The 24,627-nt window shown below is 46.4% G+C and overlaps 2 protein-coding genes across 2 annotated transcripts; one reads left to right on the forward strand and one right to left on the reverse strand.

The window, feature by feature from the left end:
* The first annotated feature begins 240 nt into the window (after window positions 1-240).
* LOC139833413 (uncharacterized) lies at window positions 241-780 on the forward strand. The gene has a single exon (XM_071823689.1). The coding sequence runs from the start codon at window positions 241-243 to the stop codon at window positions 778-780; it is 540 nt and encodes a 179-aa protein (XP_071679790.1).
* Window positions 781-6,408: 5,628 nt separating this feature from the next.
* On the reverse strand, window positions 6,409-11,632 carry LOC127315042 (probable serine/threonine-protein kinase PBL22). The gene is made up of 6 exons (XM_051345580.1): window positions 10,936-11,632; window positions 10,561-10,799; window positions 7,791-8,212; window positions 7,574-7,706; window positions 7,144-7,233; window positions 6,409-7,034 (listed from the first exon to the last, which is right to left on the reverse strand). Exons 1-6 carry the CDS (start codon window positions 11,615-11,617, stop codon window positions 6,834-6,836), a joined length of 1,767 nt encoding a protein of 588 aa, XP_051201540.1. The 5' UTR covers window positions 11,618-11,632; the 3' UTR covers window positions 6,409-6,833.
* Window positions 11,633-24,627: the final 12,995 nt, after the last annotated feature.

A 24,627-nucleotide genomic window follows, 5' to 3' on the forward strand; every position in this document is an offset into this window, starting at 1 on the left:
GTATCTTCTTTACCAGGTTCCGGTATACCCCTCTTGGGGATACCGGCTTAGTTTCACTTAGCCAAATTCTTATCTTTGTGTTCCAGTAAGAATATTAAACCGGTATCTCGATGGCTCAAACCATCCGGTTTGGCATGCCTTTGGCATACCGGGGGTCATCCCCCCAACACAATGTCTGTAGCATTTCACGGGAGGAAGCACTACACCAGCTAGAACGTGCTAGCAGCTGTGGATTTCGATATGAGGTTCACCTACGTGCTTGCTGGGTGGGAGGGTTCAGCTCATGATGCGAGCATCCTGGCCGACAACTTGTCAAGGCCTGATGGGTTGCAAATCCCTGAGGGTAAGTTCTACCTTGAAGATGCTGGATATGCATACCGACCTGGAATTCTACCTCCCTTCAGGAAAACAAGGTACCACCTTAACGAGTTCTTTGCGAAGCACCGATCTCTGAATGCGAGAGATTTGTTCAATCTCAGACACTCAAGCCTTAGAGTCACCATTGAGAGGGTCTTTGCTGCATTGAAGAATAGGTTCAAGGTCCTTGACCAGAAACCGTTCCACACGTTTGACATTCAGGTAAAGTTGATCCTTGCTTGCTGCATTCTTCACAACTGGATCCTAGGTTGGGGCGAGGATGAGTTCTTCAAAGAGGTTGTCACTTTTGATAAAATAGAGACCGACCATGGCGTGGATGCAGGCGACAATGATGCCTGGAAGGTGAAGAGGCAAGAGTGGGAAAACGCAATGTGGGAAGCCAGAGGCAACACCACCATCTGAGAAGAAGTGAAGAAGAAGTGAAGAAGTGAAGAAGAAGAAAAACCCCCTATGAACCCCTGTTTCTCGAACCCCTTTTCAATCCCCGTATGTTGAACAACCCCGTTATAATAAACTGCAATTTTTAGTAGCTAGGGAGCATCGTGTTATGAATTACCATTCGTGGTAGCTAGGGATGATTTCGTGAACTGCTATGCTTCGTAAGTTTGCAACTATCATGAATTGTGAATTCTGTTTGATGGGATGTGAGAGCATGGTAAGCCTACCCGTCGTAGAGAAGAGGTAAACTTAGGTATGCCTGGATGGTACTAAACACGCTTAATATTATCTCCATCGAGATTTGGGTTTGGCTGCATGCAAACAAACAGAAAGTCCTTTTTAACCCAGCCGATGCAGTCTGACCTACCAAACAACAGACCAATTTTGGTCCGTGGCTCATTCTGGACGCGCAAGTATGTTTGCAGCGCTGCACAAGTAAACCACGAATCAGCCGAGTCAACCAAACGCGTCCAAGGAGAAGGAGCCGACGAGACGCTTCTGCCTTTGCTAGGCCACGACTACAAGCAGACGGACGAGTTGCGGCAACTCAGGGCCTGTTTGGTAGGTCGGCTCTCCTCAACATCTCCTTCTCCCCTCAGCTATGCTCCCCTCAACTATGTTGAGTTGAGATATTTTGCATGTTTGGCAGCCATTTCTTGTTCAGAGTTTCTCAGCTGAGAAGCTGTTTGGTTCCCACGTATGACTTCAGCCATGCCATACAAAACGAAAAAGCAACCAGGTCCCTGACAGCCAAAACGAAAAACCAATCAGGTCCCTAAAAGGAAAAATAAAAAAGCAATCGGGTCCCTGAGAAGCTTCCGCCGGCGAGAGGAGCGGCCGCCGGAAGTTCGAGGCCCTCCTCCAGTCCTGCTCCGCGCGTGCTGAGGCCGTGGCGGCGCGATTCTGTGGCGGTGCTAGGCCGCGGCGGCGCATCCCGTGGCCGGCGGAGCTAGGCCGCGGCGGCGCATCCCGTGGCCGGCGGAGCTTCGTGTGTGGGCGGAGCTTTTAGCGGCCGGTCGACCGGAGGCGGGAGGTCGAAGGAGGTGGGCGGCCGGTCGACGACGTGGTGAGCGGCCATGGAGGCGCGAGGAGGCGCTGCACGGGATGAGGAGCGAAGAGAGATGAGAGCGTGGGGTGGGAGGAATGAGCCAGCCGGGTAGGGTCTGGGGGTCACGGGCTAGTGGGCTACAGTACTTTGCGGGATGAGCTCGCCCGGGATGAGGAGAGAAGCTCGATTTGGACTTCCCTCCTCAACCAGGCTCTGGGGCGTTTTTCGTATGAGTGGAGCACTGCTGAGAAGACCCGGGCCAGTCTAACAAACAACTTTTCCCCTGAATATCTCGGGTGGGATGGGAATTTCTCGGTTGGCCCGAGCCACCAAACACGCCCTCAGTTGCCTCGCCCCCGTCACTTGCTGGCTCCTCCACGACGCACTGAACAGGACGGCAGGTCCTTCGCGCTGCTCGGGTCCGTGACGCCGCACGACATTGGCATGGTGTCCCGGCTGCGGCGCGCCGGCTCCGTGTTGCTGCGCCGCCTCTACCCTCAGACCGCCGAACGAGTTGCATAGCCCCGCGCCGGCCCTACTCCGCACGCAGTGGGCGGGAACGGCGCCATGGCGAGGGGAGAAGCGGCAGAGCTTGGCAGAGGATCAGGTAGGGTAGCGGCTCTTGCCAGCGAGGGGAGCAGCATAACACGGCGAGCCTCCTCCCTCCGTCCCGGCGTGGGGGCAGCGTACGACGGCTCCGATTGGCACCTTTAAGGCAGCGTTGGCGCTCCGTAGCGTTGGCATGGCCGGTTGCTCGCACACGCCGGCAGCTGTTTGACGCATACAAACTGTTTGATATAATGCAGACTAGAGAAGAGAAAGTGCAGATGATGACATGTGGGCCCTATGTCCGTTTCAACGGACTAGGCAAACAGCATGAGTATTTGTTGCCACGACATCAGTTTTACTAGTCTGAAACATCTTAGTCAGTGTAATCAAGGCAATTAGTGTTTTTTTTTTGCAACGGCGCTACGCTAGACCGGTGGCTTCTTGCAAGAAGAATATACCCCGGTGGTGTCATGATAAAATTGCCCTAAATGTGATGGGTTCTTGCAATTTTCTCATCACCCTCAGAACTCGAAGCAGCCAAGAAGTGGGCGTGAAGAATGAGCAACACAAGGATTAAAACTGATATAGTTATATGTCATCCGCTTGATTACGATAGATCTCTTCGATATTATTCGCATCAACATGACGCGAGAAAGTCAAGAGGCTTGGAATAAAGCGAAGATCCGGTCAGTCAGTTAATTATTTGGAAGTGAGGTGTGGCCGATTATTACTAAACCGAACTTTGGGCCAATTTTTACTAAACCGAGGATCACCAAGTTTACATGGTTCGAACCGAGGATCTGAGTAATACAAAGGTCCTCATTTTAGGCCCTTCAAAAGAAAGGTCCTCATTTTAGGACATAGGATCGCCTTCACCAGCAAGCATTGTTTCTTTAACCTATTGGTGATATCGTGTGAAACTATGTCCTCAGAATAAGTTATTAACTAGCGTATCTAGGACATCTGGTTCTACGGTAATTTATTGAAGATGAGCCCATCAACAGTGTGCCATGGTAATAAGTCCTGATGCTTCCAACTCTCATAATATTCGAGGATTTTAGACGGCATTGCAAATCCAATTTAAATAAGTCTAAAACTGGTGTTCATTATGTGAGTGGTGTATTCTAATACGACGCTGGCAGCAACTAAGCTCCATCTTTCCTTGCGCAACCTCAAGTGGACATGATGGTTTCTTTGTGAGTTGTGTCATAATGCATCTATCTTTTGAGGCATATATAAGAACAATATTACATTGAAAGTTGGTACCATGTGGTGCAACAACCATATGACGGATGCTTTCATGCAATTTGATACTACGGTATGAAGCACATGACATTCATGTACTATTGTGACACGTGAGCATCCCATATCCGCTCAATGAAGTAGTTACCTTCTACTTGAAATAGTCTTATAAATTCATGTTCATCGTATAGTTTCCTCAGATGAACATATTTTGAGAAAGCTTTTGCATTATTCGTCTAAACTCATTTCACTAATGAGCAGGAACAAGTCTAAGATATCATAATCTACACAATATATACGACCATGTCTCGATGCCGAGTATGAAGCCAAACCACCATAGAAATGGGGTCAATATGAACTTATATATTCCATCATATGTTCTTGGTTGTCTTGGCGGGGACAGAGGGGCCAACAGGGACCATGCCCCCCCCCCCCCCCCCAACATGCAGAATTTTGTGATACCTTGATTCCTTACGTTCGAAACTGTGTAGCAAATGTGATCAGAGCATCCATACAATGAACTGCTGCAGTGGTTAAAAAGCACATAATCTTTACCCCTTGTGCTACTACGTACTATTCTATCCAGGGCATCAGCAATGGTGGCATACGGAACTTGCTTCCTCAGTTCATAAAGTTGCTAGAAGCATCGCAGTTGGTTTCATCTCTTCAATGCAAGCATCGTCGGATCCTAGCTACTTGCAGAGAAAAGGAGAGGACGATCCACCGGGAGGACAGCACATGCAGGCTGTGTATTTCTCTCTCTCTCTCTCCCATGCCTTTTGCGCTTGAGATCATGCCTCTTGACGAAGAGACTCTGACAAGTTGTAGCGTAGTTACCCTGATAATCCGAACCTACATGGCATCTGGGGTAGTTACCTTACCTGAGGCTATGTGTTGAGCATGCCGTCAAAATGAATGCACAACAAGGCCGCACTCTCCTTGGCATGCAGCACGAGCCACAGTTTCCTTTTCTTCTAATTTTTGACGATTCTCACGACACCAGTATAATCACTAAAAAGGAGTACACTTAGTCCCTAACGCCGTTGCAGTTTTTGGCAAAATTTTCGGACGAGAGGTGTCTTTTCTTGGTCGGCCCCCCTCATAAACCCCTCATAAAAAAATTCTGGCTCCGCCGTTGATTCCATGTTCTCGGCTAGGTTATTGACTTGGCTATGTGCCTCAGATGATTCGTCCTCTTGGCAGTGACACCAGCAATTTGAGAACTACATGTATCCCAGCCATCATTCATGTAGAGCGTGGGGTCCCACTATGTTTGTGTGGTCACTTATCATTCATGTACTATTGTGACCATCTCATGCCCACTCAATGAATTAGTTCCCTAGTAGTTGATTTAATTGTATAAATTCAAGCTCATTGTATAGTTTCCTAAGAAGAACACAGTTTGAGAAAGCTTTTGCATTCTTGGTCTGAAGTCGCGAGTAGTAACAAGTTTAAGCTATCATAATCTTCACCATATATTACCATGTCTCGATGCCTAATATGAAGCCTACCTGCCATAATAATGGGGTCAATATGAACATATTATCTTTCATGATATGATTTTGGTTATCTTGCAAGTACATTCCATGTATTCCGTGGGCTTATTGACTTGGCTATGCATCAGCTGATTCATCCTCTAGGTAGTGACACCAGCAATTTGAGAAAACTTGGAGTCCCTACATGTTTGTATGGCACGGATTCATCCTTGTCTATTTTTACGGTCACGGATTATTTCTTCGGTTTTGCTATGTCTCAGTCAACTGAGATTTTCTTAAGTCTAAGTCACTTGCAAAAAAGTACTTGAGTTGCACTTTTCTGTTAAAAAAGTGCAGTTGCACTTTTCTGCCAGAAATGTGCAACTGGACCGAGTTGCACTTTTCTTTAAACTGCAGTTGCACTTTTCTGAGGTGACTGAGACTTAAGAAAATCTCAGCCAACTTAGACATAGACACGGTTTTGCTAAGTCTCAGTCAAGTGAGAATTACTTAAGTCTCAGTCACCTACAAAAATGCACTTGAGTTGCACTTTTCTACCAAAAAAGTGCAATTGCAACTGATTTGAGTTGCACATTTTTTTGAACTGCAGTTGCATTTTTCTGAGTTGACTGAGATTTAAGAAAATCTCAGTCAACTGAGACATAGGCACACCTTTTGCTATGTCTCAGTCAACTGAGAATTTCTCAAGTCTAAGTCACTTACAAAAAGTACTTGAGTTGCACTATTCTGTTAAAAAAGTGCAATTGCACTTTTCTACCAGATATGTGCAACTGGAGCAAGTTACATTTTTCTTTGAACTGCAGTTGCACTTTTCTGAGGTGACTTAGACTTAAGAAAATCTCAGTCAACTGAGACATAGACACACCCGGTTTTGCTATGTCTCAGTCAACTGAGATTTTCTTAAGTCTAAGTCACTTACAAAAATATGCCTTGAGTTGCACTTTTCTGTTAAAAAAGTGCAATTGCACTTTTCTGACAGAAATATGCAACTGAACCGAGTTGCACTTTTCTTTAAACTATAGTTGCACTTTTCTGAGTTGACTGAGACTTAAGAAAATCTCAGTCAACTGAGACGTAGGCACACCCAATATGTAAAACATTATGGGTATTTCAATCGAAATCCCCAAACAGGATATTAGTTCTTTCTCTTGTTCTTGATGATATTGTAATGGAATGACGAACCTATTTCTTCGCTTTTTCGCTAACAAATCTGAATTCTCTTTAAAAATAGAAGGATAGATCAAATTCCAATGGCCATTAGGCATGATTCGAACCAACGTTGAATAATCAAAAATTTCCCTAAATATTTTTTGATACGAATAATTTATGATAGATCTGCACCCAACGATCCGAAGAGCTCCTAAAAAGAAACTAATTGATTGTTCCATCTTTTTCACATTATATCTCGAACAAATAAACATAGAAGCATACAATGATGTATTGTCGACCAAACACATGATCACGATAGCTGCAAGGATATCTTGCAATGCAAGTCATGAAGAACCTGGCGTACTCTGTCCAGCAAGGTATCATCTCGAGCAAGGTGGGTATCTCTGGACTAGCTCGGACAAACCAAGGAAAAACAATCTTCTGATCTCTTCAGTTCATATGCGTGTGCCTTACTCCATGTTGAGGTATGTACACTAGCTGAAAATTCCAAGCCGTCGGACATGTCTCGTGTTCTAGGACGCCTTGCCAGCGACTGATGCCTGCTTCTGCAGCGGGCTCATGTAGACAACGTGTTGTAGGGGCCTCGCCGGCGTGGAGGAGCAGGACATGACGGGGCTCTTCTTGACGATGGGGATCAGCGACTGCACCACGTCCGTCATCAGCGGCCGGTACTCCGCCTTGGTCTGTACGCACATCGCCGCGATAGCCCCAACCTGCAATCCACCAAGAAGTTCGGGTTCAGGATGCTGCAGCTAGCTAGCGTTGCAGATCAAGTAAACGTCCATAGTAGCAACTAGCAAGCATCAGGAAAGGAACCTTTACCTGGATGAGATCTTTCACGGCGAACTGGCCTTTCAGAGCAGGGTCTACCATCTGCACGAGCCTCTCGCGGTTGGTCAGCCGTGGAAGAGCCTGGTCCAACAACATACAGTATGAATGAAGGCATGAGAAATAGCATAGGTTTCAGATATTTCAGAGCGCGCCCCATTTGCATAGACAAAACTGGCCCCTGCTTCCATTGCAAGCATCCGAACCAGAGTGCCCCGTACGTTGATTTGTTGTTGGTCCTAATCAAGGTAGTACTGCTACTAGTGTTATTTCCCCTGCATTTATGCAGTTATGCTAGGTGTTGAACATCTTGGTGGCAGAACGTGCACATGTTCACTGATGGTATATGCATCCTAGGAGGCTTGTACAAACCACATGAGCATTGGTACATAGCCGAACAGTGAGTAGTAGTTGTAGCACTGACCCATGAAACCAGGACGTGCTGTCCCGGCGGCCGCTGCGTGTCCACCGGCACCCGGCCGGTCAGCAGCTCGAGGAGCACCACCCCGTAGCTGTACACGTCCGACTTGGTCGTCAGCTTCCCCGTCGACGCATACCTGCAGGCAAACAACATTAGACATGACCGATCCTGCGTGCTGGTAAGTGGTAATGAAATCGATCGAGAGAGAATTGGTGCGTACTCTGGCGCGAGGTAGCCGGTGGTGCCGAGGACGCGGGTGAGCACCTGGCCGTTGGCCTTGTTGGAGCCGACCTTGGCGGTGGCGAAGTCGGAGACCCGGGCGCGGTAGTTGTGGTCAAGCAGGACGTTGCTGCAGTTGAAGTCGCGGTGGATCACCGCCGGCGAGGTGTGCTCGTGCAGGAACTCCAGCGCGCGGGCGCAGTCCAGCGCGATGCACAGCCGCGTCTGCCAGTCCAGCGCCGGCGGCGGCGCCGGCGACCTCGCTTCCTGGCTGTCCGTGGCCACAGCGGCGGGCCGGTGCAGGTGGCTCTTGAGGGTGCCGTTGGGCATGAGCTCGAACACCAGCAGCCGGTGGCTCTGGTCGGCGCAGTAGCCCAGCAGCCCCACTAGGTGCGGCGAGTGCATCCGGCTCAGGAGGTCCACCTGTAGACCGTAACTGATTACTACTCCGATGCTGCTTGATTACATGGCTCGATGAACACTGAGATCACTGTTGTTGGGGTTGTCGAGTACTTTTGTTTCACCAAATTCAGAAAACTGCAGTTAATGCCTCTAACAGGACAATTTAAACACGGAAAATGTGCAACGGAAGCAAAACTATCGACCCACACACACATGGGTTGATTGGAGAATCCGGGGGAAAGAGAAGTGGTAACCCCAGATTATGCAGAATGAATCCACTCTGCATATACATCACTCGGGTTTCAGTCTCTAGTGATGATCTGTTAACACCTAACAGCGGTCAGCTAGACGTCAACACCTAGCCAGCAGCTAGCCACCGTGCCGTCCCCGGAATATTTGCTGGTGATTGAGAGATAAGATGGACCAGGCTAGGATGATTAGAGACATGGACCGGTGCATGTGTCACGTTCTTCAATGGCATGTGTGAGAACCGGGGTTTTAAAGTCAACCGGCCCCGACAATCATACGCATTACCACTGGATAGAGATGCAAAGCGGCGCCCGATCCGCCCCCTTCGTAATTAAAACCGTTTAGGTTAGCTATAACCTTTTTTTTAGCAAATTAGTCTATTTTTTAACTAAATAATGGTTTTTGCGGGCTTATGCGGGTGGCCGCTTGGAACCCTAACCCATGAATGAACCTATACCCACAAACTCTACTGCATGCATCAAACATCCGGGCAATTCATATGTGATGTTCAGAAAACTACTACTTCCTCAGATCTTGAGGAAATTATAGAAACCCCAACCATTATTATCGTTGTTGTGTAAACTACACAATATACATTTTTTTCATGTATCACAAACTATTTTTTATGTAATAATAGGTTGCATAAAGGTCCAATTCTGAGATTAAGCATAGTAAATCTGATGTAAATCTAACGACTTGGCCCACGAGGCAGTGATGATGTGGCATTGAGTGTTCACATGTCATCAGATAATTGTCTCATAGTAGTAATTTGGAGAAGTTCGGAATTTTCATAAAAGTTTGGACGAACCTCAGCTCAAAAAAATGACAAAAACTGCCGAATTTGTTGATCCAAATTGTTCAAAAGAATCATTATTTCTAACATTTTAGATATAAGAAACATTCCTAGATTAGTACTCTACATTGCAAGCGGAAGGGAATGACACATCAACACTGACTCGTTGGCCCCAGCCATCAAACCGATGTTAATTACCTTAGTATGAGATTTGGACCTGTGTGCAACATATTACACAAGAGTTGGTGGTTTATAAAAAAATGTGTGGCTAATTCTCAGTCGAATGAGAACTAAGGTGATGTCATCTATGTGCAAGTTGTTGAATCTTAGCTGCCAACCCCAAGTGCAACCGAGAAAATCCTAGTTACAACCTATGTTGTAACTTGCAACCTATCTTGGTGTTTCGCATGATAATCGTGCATTGTGTGCAGTTGCAAATCTTATTTCACTTGCCCTTTAATTAGATATAGGATTGAAAAGTCAAACTATTTTAAACTCTGACTATGTTTACACCAAAATTAAAAAGAAAACCACATTGTTCAAATGTACTGCCCTAGCCATTTTCAACAGCTAAAACTTTTAAAAAAAAATTGGCTAGTGCGCCAATTCAATACACTACACTCTTTGGTGGATGGTCAAACGGTCACCTAGCTTGTCCGAACAGCGTTAAAATAGGAAAACAGGGAGGACGCCCAATTTTGGCCACCAGAAATCGAGGGTGTCAGTCCAAACCATTGTTGACCGATGTGACAAGCTAGGACTGTCCCAAGCTGGGTTTTGAGAAGATAACTCGATCGACTAGCTTGAGAAGTAACATGGGTACTCCTCCCTGCCTTGCCGGGATGGCAAGGGCAAGGGCAGCCTTCTCCTCTCCCGTGCCCCGGCAAGTTGCGCATGATCCGCCAAACAAACGTAGGTAGGCACCGCCGGCCACCGCTATTCTGCCGGGGCTTCGCCTTCCTGCCCCCGCAACGTACCAGACACACACAGCCATACGCCCATCGGCAGCTCGGCTGATGCGTCCCTCTCACTCCCCCGACTAAAGACAAGGCCAACAGTCTGTCACCAACGCACCGGAACCAGGCCGGCAGGCGGACATCAATGCCGTCCCTGGTTACGTACGCATGCCACAACTATCCCAACAGCAAGCAGCACCAGCAACCACGTACGTACGTGCTCCATCTTACAGTGTTCAGGTGCTGCTAGCTGCAGCTAGAGCTTTGCACGCGAAACAATGGCGGCGGACATGGACATGGGCGAGGACGGGAGCCGATCGATGGGGATGTGCATGTTCCGATGTACGGCTTGCGAAATGAATCTTGGTTACCTCGACGCGGAACTCGCGCTCGCCCTGGCGCCGGAGGTCGAGCTGCAGCCGCTTGATGGCGGCCGGGGTGCCGTCGCCGAGCCGGCCGCGGTAGACCACGCCGTACGCGCCCCGGCCCAGCACGTTGGCCTCGCCGAACCCGTCCGTGGCGCGCTCCAGCTCCCGGTACGTGAACACCTGCGCGCCCCGGCTCCGCGGCTGCGCCGCCGCCAGCCCCAGCCTCCCGCCGTACATGCACCCTGCAGCCCACTGCGTCGGTTAATCGGTTTGTCCACCGTGCCACGCGATGACAAACTATTAAGCACGAGCGTTCGTTCGTTCGAGGCATGCCACAGAGTATTGGTCGTTGGTTGGTCACGATGAGTAGAAGCTTACCGGAGGCGGGGTAGCACCTGGCATTGTGGCTGTTCCGGGCGCTGCTGCCGCAGCTGGAGGCCGGCGCCCCGCCGGGCTTGTCGCCGTCGACGCTGACCACGGCGCCCACCAGCCTGAGCCGGCCGCGGCGGGTAAGCACGAGGATGACCGCCACGGCGACGAGCAGCACCAGCCCTATCGCCAGCGCCGAGAGCGGCAGGATGGCGAACAGCGGGTTCGGGCGACGGTCGTCGCCGTGCCGGAGTGGCGCCGGCCACGGGGGCATCGGCCACGGCGCGAGCAGCGCGTCGGCGGCGACGTCGCCCGGGGCCAGAGGCGAAGGGGCCGGCGGCGAGGGAGCGAACGCTGCCACGTCTGCCATTCTCGAGTCGGCCGGTACTGTCAGCTGGAGGAGGTGGTGGAGATAGGAAGCGTGGCGCGCCCACGGGGAGATATTATAGGAGGGAAAGCAGAGTGGGAAATTCTCTGAATCTACTGGAACGTAGGTTGCCTGTACTTTTAATCTACTCGTCGTCAGAGCCACTGGAACGTAGCATTCCCTGCGCAGCCTGCAACATGCACGCGCGGTGGTACCGACGAAGCAATGTAGTAACAGCACCTCTGCCATGAATCCGACGCCACCGGCTCGATGGCATCGGCGCGCGCACGGTAGCTCCGATTTCCGCTCACTCATTGCGGCCATGGCCGCATCGTCGAGGGCTCTGGCGCTGTCGCGCAAGGGGACAACGTAGACGAAACTACTATCGCTGCCACCCTTCCCTGGCTTCCGATGAAGCTTGGGTAAAAGGCGCCAGCTTCGTCTGGCAGCAGCAGTAGATTCGACGTACTGTGTGCTGGGAACAGGTCAACACCGGCGGCCGATCGGGGCCGGCGGGAGGGCAGCCTGGGCAGGCAAGGCGCCGAGAAAAAGGACCGGGATCACATGCGCGCGCGGCCACCGTGAATCCATGGCTCGTGAGCGTCGTTTGGTTGCCTTGTGCGCGCGCACGGGAAGTCCTGCCAACGGAGAAACAAAGGGGCTGGTCCCGGCCGGCCGGCCGGCCGGCCGGTGGCGGGGACCTGGGAACGGCTTAACTCTGCCGTAATACGGAGGGTCTGACGTGTAGGAGCTTCCCTTTTCGTGTGGTCAGCTTGGACTCAGCCCGAGGGGATACATCAACACGTGATTTGGTAGCCGTATTATCATCAGCGATTTAAACGCCGAATCCAGGCAATGAATGGCATTAGCTCGTGTTAGCTAGCCAACAGATTCATGATACAACAAAGGCTTGGTGATTAGGCGCGGTGATTTCCTCTTAGAGCATCTCCAACGGGCGCGCTATAAACGGCGCGCTATACCACGTTGCCGCCACGCTGTAAACCGATGGCGCGCGTCGGAGCGATTTTTTCCCAGCCGGATGCTCCATTTTGCAGCACGTGTTGGCGCGCAAAAAAAAAAACACCTCCGCCGGACGCTCTATTTTGCAGCGCCGGGCACGGCGCAAACAACAAACAAACACAACTATGCATCGAACAAGATCAAACAACCATATAAAATTCACAAATAAAATGTACCATGTAAATACAATACATTGTTCACACCCAAAACAACACGTCCAACATACAACAATACAACATAGTTTTGAGACAATACAACACATAGTTTTCAAACAAATACAACTGAAAAGGATCGTATGCCGCACCTAGACGGGGGGGGGGGGGGGGGGGTGAATAGGTGCTAACCAATTTTTAGTTCTTTTTCAATTTAGGCTTGACACAAAGGTAAATTTTCTAGATATGCAACTAAGTGAATTTACCTATATGACAAGGTTATCACTAAGCAAGATATAGCTACACAATATATAGGAGATAGAATAGGATAGAGGTAACCGAGAGTGGAGCACGCGATGACACGGAGATGATTCCCGTAGTTCCCTTCCTTTGCAAGAAGGTACGTCTACGTTTGGAGGAGTGTGGTCGCTACGAAAGCCAGACCAACAGTCACGAAGACTTCACTCAGATCTCCTGTGAGCAACGCCACGAAGGCCTAGCCCACTTCCACTAAGGGATTTCCTCGAGGCGGAAACCGGGCCTTTACAAGGTTCTTGGGCCACACATCCACAACCGAATTGGAGGCTCCCAAATCTGTAACAATACAACAATCAACAACAACACATCAACACAAATCAACTAGGGAACCAAATAGGAACACTAGCATGAGATCCCTCAAACAAATGAGGGGGAAATGAAAATCGCTTCGGTGAGGATGTAGATTGGTGGCTTCTCCTTCGAATCTCCAAAGATAAAGAGCTTTGGTTGGGGGAGGAAGGAGATCTTGCAAATCTTGTGTTCTTGAGGTGGCTCTAATGGTGGTGAAGCTTGGCAGATATTTCTTGCAATGATTGAGCAAAGGGGGAAGGAAGAAGAAGAGGGGTATAAATACCCCTCCTCAAAATCCAGCCGTTGAGCCTTCCGGGGGACCGGATAATCCGGCCTAAGTAAGGGCCGGATAATCCCCAGGATAATCCGGCCTCAAGCACAAAACCGGGACAATGTCCGGCCAAATATCCGGCCTCTATACTGAGCCGCAATTCCTCATGTCCTTAGCCATTTTTCGAGGGGCCGGATATTTCCGAAATGTCCGGCCCGGATAATCCGGCCCTGGGACAAAACCAGGACAATATCCGGGCAAATGTCCGGCCCCTATCTTGACGACAATTCCTCGGTCCTTAGTCGAAAAACTGGGGGCCGGATATTTTGGAAATATCCGGCCCGGATTATCCGGCCTGATGAACTTTTTGCTGATTCTTTTTGACAGCACTGACCACATCCAACACACATACAAATGTATCTATATAATCCCTGTACCACTTAACCAAACATTAGTGTATCACATACATTGACATCAAACACTCAAAATATAATATGAGAGATGTTCTTTCAATCTCCCCCTTTTTGGTGTTTGATGACAATATACGGATTTGCAAGAGAATCACTATAGAGACAAGCATGATGGCAAACATACAGGCACTCCCCCTACATGTGTGCATATAAGTAATTTGCATTTGAATACAAATACACAACACATAGGAGCGAGGTGCCTCAGCACTAGAGGTATCCATCATGAGCTCTAACAAGAGACATATACATATATGAAGTTGAGATAGGATGCTAGAAATCATACCCATGTGTCGATATATGATACGGAGATATAGCATCACACATAATATAATAGTCTTGATCTCAACATATAGAAATCCGAAAACCATAACAATGTCTCACACCACATAGCACATAGTTTTAAACGAACACAACCACAGCAAATAGTTCAAATAAGATGGAACACAAGCAATAAAGAAATGATAAACGCATATGCTTGTGCCCAAACCACCATGCAAATCCCCGAGAGAGTTCCTAATAGAACACTTCTCCCCCTTTGGCATCGAAACGCCAAAAAGGGGACAAGCGCGATGCTACTCGCCCCATGGGGATCACTCGGAGGCATCTTCATCATCGGACTCGTACGCCGCTTCTTCTTCTTCCTCTTCTTCATCAGTGTCAGGAGCATCCGGAGAGCGGCGAGTGAGGCTGGACCTTTGAATGCAACTATCAAGATCACTCCACGGAACCTGTGCAGAGTGCCACCCACTGTAACCTGGGTGAACTGGAGGCTGAGGTGGGGGTCCTTGCTCACCATTGAGCTTGTGCAGAATAACCGCCTGAGTATGCTTAATCTCAGAACGCTCTCGGCTGGCCGCATAGTTCTCCTTATGGATCTCAATGTTCATGCAAAGGATGTGACGCTGAAACCAACTAAGCCTGCTTACTTGTTTCTTCATAACCGGGAGATCAGGATGGCGAGCTGGAGCAAAACCACTAGAACGAGCATCACCCATGAAGGAGTCAGGTGCAGGAACAGCAGAAGAGACTGGCTTAAGCTTGTAAGCCTTCTTGACAGAATGCTTCACCAAAGGGTACCCGCTCAAGTCTTCACCATCCCCGGCCACAGAGTTGTTGATGAGGAGCTGGATATATGGTGCATAAGGTATGGTGGTCCGGGATACCATGGCATCATGAATCTCATTGAAAATGAAGTCCATGACATCAATAGTGTAGTTACGTTCCTCATTAGTATCACGGGCACACCTGAAGCTGAGGTGCATAAGATCCACAAGAGTTCCCCGGAGAGCATCATTGTTACACAATAGATGGGAAGCAGCCCCTTGGTAGAACCAACTTTTCCAGCTGAGGTATAAAGATCAAACAGCACATTCTTATCTGTCTTCTGTGGTCCATGAAGACGACGACCTCCTCCTGCAGGAACTCCAAGGATTCCAGCAAATCGGCGCATGGTTGCTACACAATGAGTGGAGCCAGACATCCATTCCATAGTGCGGTATTCATCTTTCTTGAAAGCCAGAGTAGCATAGAATCGCTTAACCAACTCTGGACTGTAGTCACACCTAATCTTCATCAGATCCTGCAAGCCCATCCTACCAGTCACCCAGATGGCATCCTCAAAATGATTATTTTCAACAAGGACTTCCACATCGATTGCTTGCATGGGTCGCACTTTCGGCATGGGCTCATAAATATCCTTGTAGATGTACTCCTGTTCCATGCACCAGAATTTCCTGCCCTCTGTCTCTTCATCCCTTGGGAGGTCTTCATACCAGTTCTTCATGCGGATAGCGGAATAAGAGACAGGGTCCATGGTCTTGTAGTTTTCCCTTGTAGCCTTGTTCTTCTGCCTAGATGCTGAGGACTTGCGAGGAGCATTGGGCGTGAACTCATCACTTGACCGATCACCCCTTGGGCGTCTCCGAGCACCCCGAGAAACACGACCTGTGAATAGCAAAGACGGATAGCAAAGAGAAGATAATGCTCATAAGTCATGTATGATACAGTAATGTGCTCTAGAAACATACTATAAGCTGGTACAAGTCTAAACAAGATAGATTGAATCAAAACTGCAGTGGCGATGAAGCTCCAGGCCGGATAATCCGGTGCCCCAAGGGGGCGGATAATCCGGCCAGACCGGATAATCCGGTCCTCGCGGGGGCCGGATAATCCGGCCCTGCGAATCTAGCAGATTTTGCAATCAACAACTTGTCTAAGAATAGATCGGCCTTATAGCATGCAAGAGGAGTACACTACAAATGATTTGGAACAACTAGACACCAAATCCACCAAGTAAATAGCACATACAAATCACAACACCTAGGGTTAGGGATTGTGAGTCATACCCGCATCCATTGCGAAAGCCGCTTGGAGGAGAAGGTAGCTAGGAGGGAGGAGCACCCGATCCACCCAAAAACTCCGGGAGGGAGTGGACGGGGCGGCTCCGGCGAGGAGGAGAGGCTCCGGCGACCTTGAGAGGAGAGAGAGGAGAGAGAGGCGCGTGGGGGTGGTATGAACCGTCCCCCCCCCCCCCCCCGCGGCCTCGTCCTCAGCCTTTTCAAGATCCGCCCAGGCCGGATAATCCGGCCGGGCCGGATTTTCCGGGTCGCCAAGGGGCCGGATTTTCCGGTTTTCTGGAAATTCCAGAATGCCGGAAATCCTGCCTATCTTTAGTTGGTTATTTGCATAAACTCATATGTGATGCAATAACGTATCACGTCACATATAGGAAGCATATTCACCAATAAGATGGGGCAACCTAGATCATCCGACCGAAAATCCTCAAACTCCAAGTTTTTACCAAAACACGACATATGAGCAAGATGGAAATGGCTTATAGATGAGTGTAGGCTTAGGTTTAGAAGACTCAAACTGTTACTGGTACATGATCACTCAAGTTTGCAAGATATGAGCAAATAAGGCCAAACTAGAGTGATTTCCCATAAGAACATGGAGTTGTCACATAAAAGACGATAAGATCCAAATAACTCCAACTCTTCACAAGGAAGAGTGTGGTGGCCTAGGCCACCATATATGAGTGTTATGACATGGCACCGCGAAGATATATCTTGGGTCCAAGCCACTACTCATCATTGAAGCTCACATATCAACATATGATATTAAGAGAATGATTTCTTAATGTTGGCATTATGGGGAGAGGGATAGCTCAATAATTTAAACCACACTCCCCCTATTTCCATGCCCACACCTAAACCAAATAAAGTTTTGAGACGAAGGTGTGTTTGCAAGATGGTCAAGCTATACTCCTTGAATCAATGATATTTAGCTCATTCCTCAAATAAGTGAATCTTGCTTCATCAAGAGGCTTCATGAATATATCGGCAAGTTGATCTTTGGTAGGAACATAGATAAGCTCAATATCACCACGGGCAACATGATCCCTAATGAAATGATTCCGGATCTCAATATGCTTCGTTCTTGAATGTTGCACCGGATTATAGGCAATCTTGATGACACTTTCATTGTCACATAATAGAGGCACTTTGTCACAAATGACACCGTATTCCTTTAAAGTTTGCCTCATCTATAACAATTGAGTGCATCCACTTGCGGCGGCAACATATTCGGCTTCGGCGGTGGAGAGAGATATGCAATTTTGCTTCTTAGACGACCAACACACCAAGGACCTACCAAGGAATTGGCAAGCCCCGGAAGTTGATTTCCTATCATCCTTGTCACCCGCCCAATCCGCATCGGTATATCCATTGAGAATAAAACTTGAGCCTTTGGGGTACCAAATACCATATCTTGGGGTATCAACCAAATACCGAAAGATTCTTTTGAGAGCCATCATGTGGCTTGATAACCCACAAGTATAGGGGATCGCGATAGTCTTCGAGGGTAGTATAACCCAAATTTATTGATTCGACACAAGGGGAGGTAAAGAATACTTATAAGCCTTAACAACTGAGTTGTCAATTCAGCTGCACCTGGAAAAGCACTAGCAACAGGGGTGATGTGAAAGTAACAGTAATATGAGAGCAGTAGTAACAGTAACACAGCAGCAGTAATAGTAACACAGAGGTAATATGATGACATGTAGAACAAGTATTTGATGATGAAATATGGACCGGGGTTCCCAGCGATCTACACTAGTGGTAACTCTCCAATAAGTGACAAGTGTTGGGTGAACAAATTACAGTTGGGCAATTGATAGGAATCAAAGCATTAAGATAGAACATCAGGCTTATTAATTATGTAGGCATGTTTTCCAATTATAGTCGTACGTGCTCGCAATGAGAAACTTGCACAACATCTTTTGTCCTACCAGCCGGTGGCAGCCGGGCCTCAAGGGAAACTACTGGATATTAAGGTACTCCTTTTAATAGAGTACCGGAGCAAAGCATTAACACACCGTGAAAACATGTGATCCTCACATCACTACCATCCCCTCCGGTTGTCCCGATTTCTGTCACTTCGGGGCCATTGGTTCCGGACAGTGACATGTGCATACAACTTGTAGATACAATCTAAGCAATAAGTATAGAGCTCAAATCTAAGATCATGCCACTCGGGCCCTAGTGACAAGCATTAAGAATAACAAGATTGCAGCAACAATAACTTCACAAACTTTATAGATAGACTAATCATAATGTATCATCCATCGGATCCCAACAAACACAACACCGATTACATCAGATGAATCTCAATCATGTAAGGCAGCTCATGAGACCATTGTATTGAAGTACATGGGGGAGAGTATACCGACATAGCTACTGCTAGAACCCGTAGTCCATGGGGGAACTACTCACGGAGCATGATGGAGGCGGTGGCGTCGATGGAGATGGCTTAGGGGCACTTCCCGTTCCTACAGGGTGCGGAACAGTTCTGTCCCCGAATTGGAGTTTCGCGATGGCGGCGGCGCCCTGAGTCTTTACGGAGTTTCGTCAATTGGTACGGTGTTTTTAGGTCGAAAGGGATTTTATAGGCGAAGAGGCGGCGCAGGGGGCACACAGGGCGCCACACCCTAGGCCGGCGCGGCCTAGGCCTCGGCCCGCGCCGCCATGTGGTGTGGTGGCCCCCTGGCCCCTCTCCGACTCTTCTTCGGTGTTCTGGAGCCTTCCGGAGAAAATAGGAGGTTTGGCGTTGATTTCGTCCAATTCCGAGAATATTGCCCGAACAGCCTTTCTGGAACCAAAAACAGCAGAAAACAGGAACTGGCACTGTGGCATCTTGTTAATAGGTTAGTTCCGGAAAACGCATAAAAACATTATAAAGTGCAAGCAAAACATGTAAGTATTGTCATAAAACAAGCATGGAACAACAGAAATTATGGATACGTCGGAGACGTATCAGCATCCCCAAGCTTAGTTCCTGCTCGTCCCGAGCAGGTAAACGATAAAAATAATAATTTCTGTAGTGGCATGCTACTTACATAACCTTGATCATACTGTTACAAAGCATATGAAATGAATGAAGTGACTCAAGGCAACGATCTATAGTTGCTAACAAATAGATAACATATAGCAAAACTTTTCATGAAGAGTACTTTCAAGGCAAGCATCAAAATTCTTGCATAAGAGTTAACTCATAAAGCAATAAATTCAAAGTAAAGGCATTGAAGCAACACAAAGGAAGATATAAGTTTCAGCGGATGCTTTCAACTTTCAACATGCATATCTCATGGATATTGTCAACACAAAGTAATATGATGAATGCAAATATGCAAGTATGTAAGAATCAATGCACAGTTAACACAAGTGTTTGCTTCTAAGGTGGGAGGAAGTAGGTAACTGACTCAACATAAAAGTAAAAGAATGGTCCTTCAAAGAGGAAAGCATCGATTGCTATATTTGTGCTAGAGCTTTGGTTTTGAAAACATATAGAGAGCATAAAAGTAAAATTTTGAGAGGTGTTTGTTGTTGTCAACGAATGGTAATGGGTACACTAACTACCTCGCCAACCGGACTTTCAAGAGCGGCTCCCATGAATTATTGCATATTTATTTTTGGGTGGCACTCCTTCCAACCTTTCTTTCACAAACCATGGCTAACCGAATCCTCGGGTGCCTGCCAACAATCTCATACCATGAAGGAGTGCCTTTTTATTTTAGTTTTATTATGATGACACTCCTCCCATCCTTTGCTTACACAAGCCATGGCTAACCGAATCCTTCGGGTGCCGTCCAACAATCACATACCATGGAGTAGTGTCTATTTTGGTTAATTAATTTGGGACTGGAATCCCATTGCCAGCTCTTTTTGCAAAATTATTGGATAAGCGGATGTGCCACTAGTCCATATGAGAGTCCGTCAAAAGTAAATGACAAGGTTGAAAGCTAAACACCACATACTTCCTCATGAGCTATAAAACATTGACACAAATCAGAGGTGATAAATTTTGAATTGTTTAAAGGTAGCACTCAAGCAATTTACTTTGGAATGGCAGGAAATACCACATAGTAGGTAGGTATGGTGGACACAATTGGCATAGTGGTTGGCTCAAGGATTTTGGATGCATGAGAAGTATTCCCTCTCGATACAAGGCTTAGGCTAGCAAGGTTGTTTGAAGCAAACACAAGTATGAACCGGTACAGCAAAACTTACATAAGAACATATCGCAAGCATTATAATACTCTACACTGTCTTCCTTGTTGCTCAAACACTTTTACCAGAAAATATCTAGACCTTAAGAGAGATCAATTATGCAAACCAATTTTAACAAGCTTTACGGTAGTTCTCCACTAATAGGTTTAAACTACATGCAAAAACTTATGATCTAGTTGAGAGCTCAAAACAATTGCCAAGTGTCAAATTATCCACAACATATGAGGCATTTTCTTTTCCCAACCAAATAACCAATAAGTGATGTAGCTTCCAACTTTTATCATTGAACATTAAAAGTAAAACGAAGAACAAGTGTTCATATGAAAAAGCGGAGCGTGTATCTCTCCCAATCAAGGATTGCTAGGATCCGATCTTATTCAAACAAAAAACAAAAATAAAAGCACACAGACGCTCCAAGTAAAACACATATGATGTGACTGAATAAAAATATAGTTTCAGGGGAGGAACCCGATAAGTTGATGAAGAAGGGGATGCCTTGGGCATCCCCAAGCTTAGACGCTTGAGTCTTCTTGAAATATGCAGGGATGAACCACGGGGGCATCCCCAAGCTTAGACTTTTCACTCTTCTTGATCATATATCATCCTCCTCTCTTGACCCTTGAAAACTTCCTTCACAACAAACTTCTCATAAACTTCATTAGAGGGGTTAGTACTCAAAAAAAATTGAATCCACCTTGGTCCTGTAGTGGCACATTGCAAGAACTCAATAAAACATTAGCTACAGCTCTCTATGTCTAGAAAAGCTCGCTTAAAGTCCACAAGAGACAATGCAAAAAACAGAGACAGAATCTGCCAAAACAGAACAGCCAGTAAAGACGAATTTTAATAAAATACTTCCGTTGCTCAAATCAGAAAACTCAAAACTAATGAAAGTTGCGTACATATCTGAGGAACACGCACGTAAATTGGCATAATTTTCTGAGTTTCCTACAGAGAATTGGACCAAGATTCGTGACAGATAGAAATCTGTTTCTGCGCAGAAATCCAAATATAGTATCAACCTTCGATTAGAGGCTTCACTTGGCACAACAAAACACAAAACTAAGATAAGGAGAGGTTGCTACAGTAGTAAACAACTTCCAAGACACAAATATAAGACAAAGTACTGTAGCAAAATAACACATGGGTTATCTCCCAAGAAGTTGCTTTCTTTATAGCCATTAAGATGGGCTCAGCAGTTTTGATGATGCACTCGCAAGAAATAGTATTTGAAGCAAAAGAGAGCATCAAGAGGCAAATTCAAAACACATTTAAGCCTAACATGCTTCCTATGCAAAGGAATCTTGTAAATAAACAAGTTCATGAAAAGCAAAGTAACAAGCATAGGAAGATAGAATAAGTATAACTTCAAAATTTTAAGCATATAGAGAGGCGTATTAGTACTATGCAAATTTCTACAACCATGTTTTCCTCTCTCATAATAATTTTCAGTAGCTTCATGAACAAACTCAACAATATAGCTATCACATGCAGCATACTTTTCATGATCCACAAACATATAATTTTTATCAAGTTCAAGAATAGAGGATTTAATGCTTTCAAACTTACTTTTATTAATAATATAACAAGGTAGTTGATCATTCTCAAGAGATATGGGACTCATAGAATAAGTCAAGAACTCTCCAATCCCATTTTCATTAGTAGCACAATTAATATTATCAAGTAACATAGGACCATCATCTAGAGATTTATCATAAACATTTGCCAAGCAAAATTCTTTAGTACCATGCATTTCGACATCAGGCACAAACAAAGCATTATCATAAGATTTATCAAAGTAGCATGGATTATCATAAATAACAGTAGCATAATTATTCTCACAAGTATTACTCATAGGTACTATTTCAAGAGAATCCACAGGAACATAACATTCAACCTCTTCCGGTAAGCATGGAGGACAATCAAATAGTGTAAGGGATAAAGAGTTACTCTCATTAGAAGGTTGGCATGGGTAGCTAATCCATTCTTCCTCCTTTTGTTCGTCGCTCTCCTCTTCTTTTTCATCCAATGAGCTTTCAGGTTCATCAATTTCCTCCTCTTTTTCATCCAATGAGCTTTCAGGTTCATCAATTTCTTCTTCCACCGGTTCCTGCAAATTGTGAGTGCATTCTTGTGCATTAATGTGTCTCTCTTTATAATCAATGATATAAGGATTATTACCAAAGCATTCTATGCAACAATTAAGGATAGAAGAGACATAATCTTTAAGGTCCTTACAAACAACACAAGTTTCATAATTCTCAACCATGATGGATTCGATCTCAGAGGCTCCCATAAACACGACAAATTGTTCTACCTCTTCGAACCCATAATGAATATAGCAATTCCGATTATAGTTCTTAATTAAAAATTCCTCACTAAAGCCACATTGAAATTTAAGATGTTTAGTATCCTGTTGAGAGCAACAGTTTATATCATGGCGTTTAAGCAAGATTTTAGCAATTGTATCCACTTTTTCTATCATAGCACTCATTATTTCACCAGCTCTTGATTTCCTATAATTATTATAACATTCTATGAGCTCCAAGTAGGTTGTTGGTTCTCCCATAACAGCAGTTTTTAATTTTTAGGTTTTTCAAATTTTTATGGATTTTTGGGTATATGAGACAAATAAAACAAGACAAAAATAAACTAAGCAAAAGTAAACTACGCAAACTAATACTAGACAGAAATAAACTAAGCACAAATAAACTAGACAAAAGTAAACTAAGCAAAACAAAATAAAATAAAACAGAGAGAGAGGTAGAGTGTACTCCCCAGGTGAACTTAGGAGTAGAGCTATGCCTCCCTGCAACAGCGCCAAAAACAGTCTTGATAACCCACAAGTATAGGGGATCGCGATAGTCTTCGAGGGTAGTATAACCCAAATTTATTGATTCGACACAAGGGGAGGTAAAGAATACTTATAAGCCTTAACAACTGAGTTGTCAATTCAGCTGCACCTGGAAAAGCACTAGCAACAGGGGTGATGTGAAAGTAACAGTAATATGAGAGCAGTAGTAACAGTAACACAGCAGCAGTAATAGTAACACAGAGGTAATATGATGACATGTAGAACAAGTATTTGATGATGAAATATGGACCGGGGTTCCCAGCGATCTACACTAGTGGTAACTCTCCAATAAGTGACAAGTGTTGGGTGAACAAATTACAGTTGGGCAATTGATAGGAATCAAAGCATTAAGATAGAACATCAGGCTTATTAATTATGTAGGCATGTTTTCCAATTATAGTCGTACGTGCTCGCAATGAGAAACTTGCACAACATCTTTTGTCCTACCAGCCAGGTGGCAGCCGGGCCTCAAGGAAACTACTGGATATTAAGGTACTCCTTTTAATAGAGTACCGGAGCAAAGCATTAACACACCGTGAAAACATGTGATCCTCACATCACTACCATCCCCTCCGGTTGTCCCGATTTCTGTCACTTCGGGGCCATTGGTTCCGGACAGTGACATGTGCATACAACTTGTAGATACAATCTAAGCAATAAGTATAGAGCTCAAATCTAAGATCATGCCACTCGGGCCCTAGTGACAAGCATTAAGAATAACAAGATTGCAGCAACAATAACTTCACAAACTTTATAGATAGACTAATCATAATGTATCATCCATCGGATCCCAACAAACACAACACCGATTACATCAGATGAATCTCAATCATGTAAGGCAGCTCATGAGACCATTGTATTGAAGTACATGGGGGAGAGTATACCGACATAGCTACTGCTAGAACCCGTAGTCCATGGGGGAACTACTCACGGAGCATGATGGAGGCGGTGGCGTCGATGGAGATGGCTTCCGGGGGCACTTCCCCGTTCCGGCAGGTGCGGAACAGAGTTTTGTCCCCGAATTGGAGTTTCGCGATGGCGGCGGCGCCCCTGGAGTCTTTCTGGAGTTTCGTCAATTGGTACGGTGTTTTTAGGTCGAAAGGGATTTTATAGGCGAAGAGGCGGCGCAGGGGGGCACCTGGGGGCGCCACACCCTAGGCCGGCGCGGCCTAGGCCTGGCCCGCGCCGCCATGTGGTGTGGTGGCCCCCTGGCCCCTCTCCGACTCTTCTTCGGTGTTCTGGAGCCTTCCGGAGAAAATAGGAGGTTTGGCGTTGATTTCGTCCAATTTCGAGAATATTGCCCGAACAGCCTTTCTGGAACCAAAAATAGCAGAAAACAGGAACTGGCACTGTGGCATCTTGTTAATAGGTTAGTTCCGGAAAACGCATAAA

This window comes from Lolium perenne, chromosome 1 (assembly GCF_019359855.2).
Source record: "Lolium perenne isolate Kyuss_39 chromosome 1, Kyuss_2.0, whole genome shotgun sequence".
Taxonomy (NCBI): domain Eukaryota; kingdom Viridiplantae; phylum Streptophyta; class Magnoliopsida; order Poales; family Poaceae; genus Lolium; species Lolium perenne.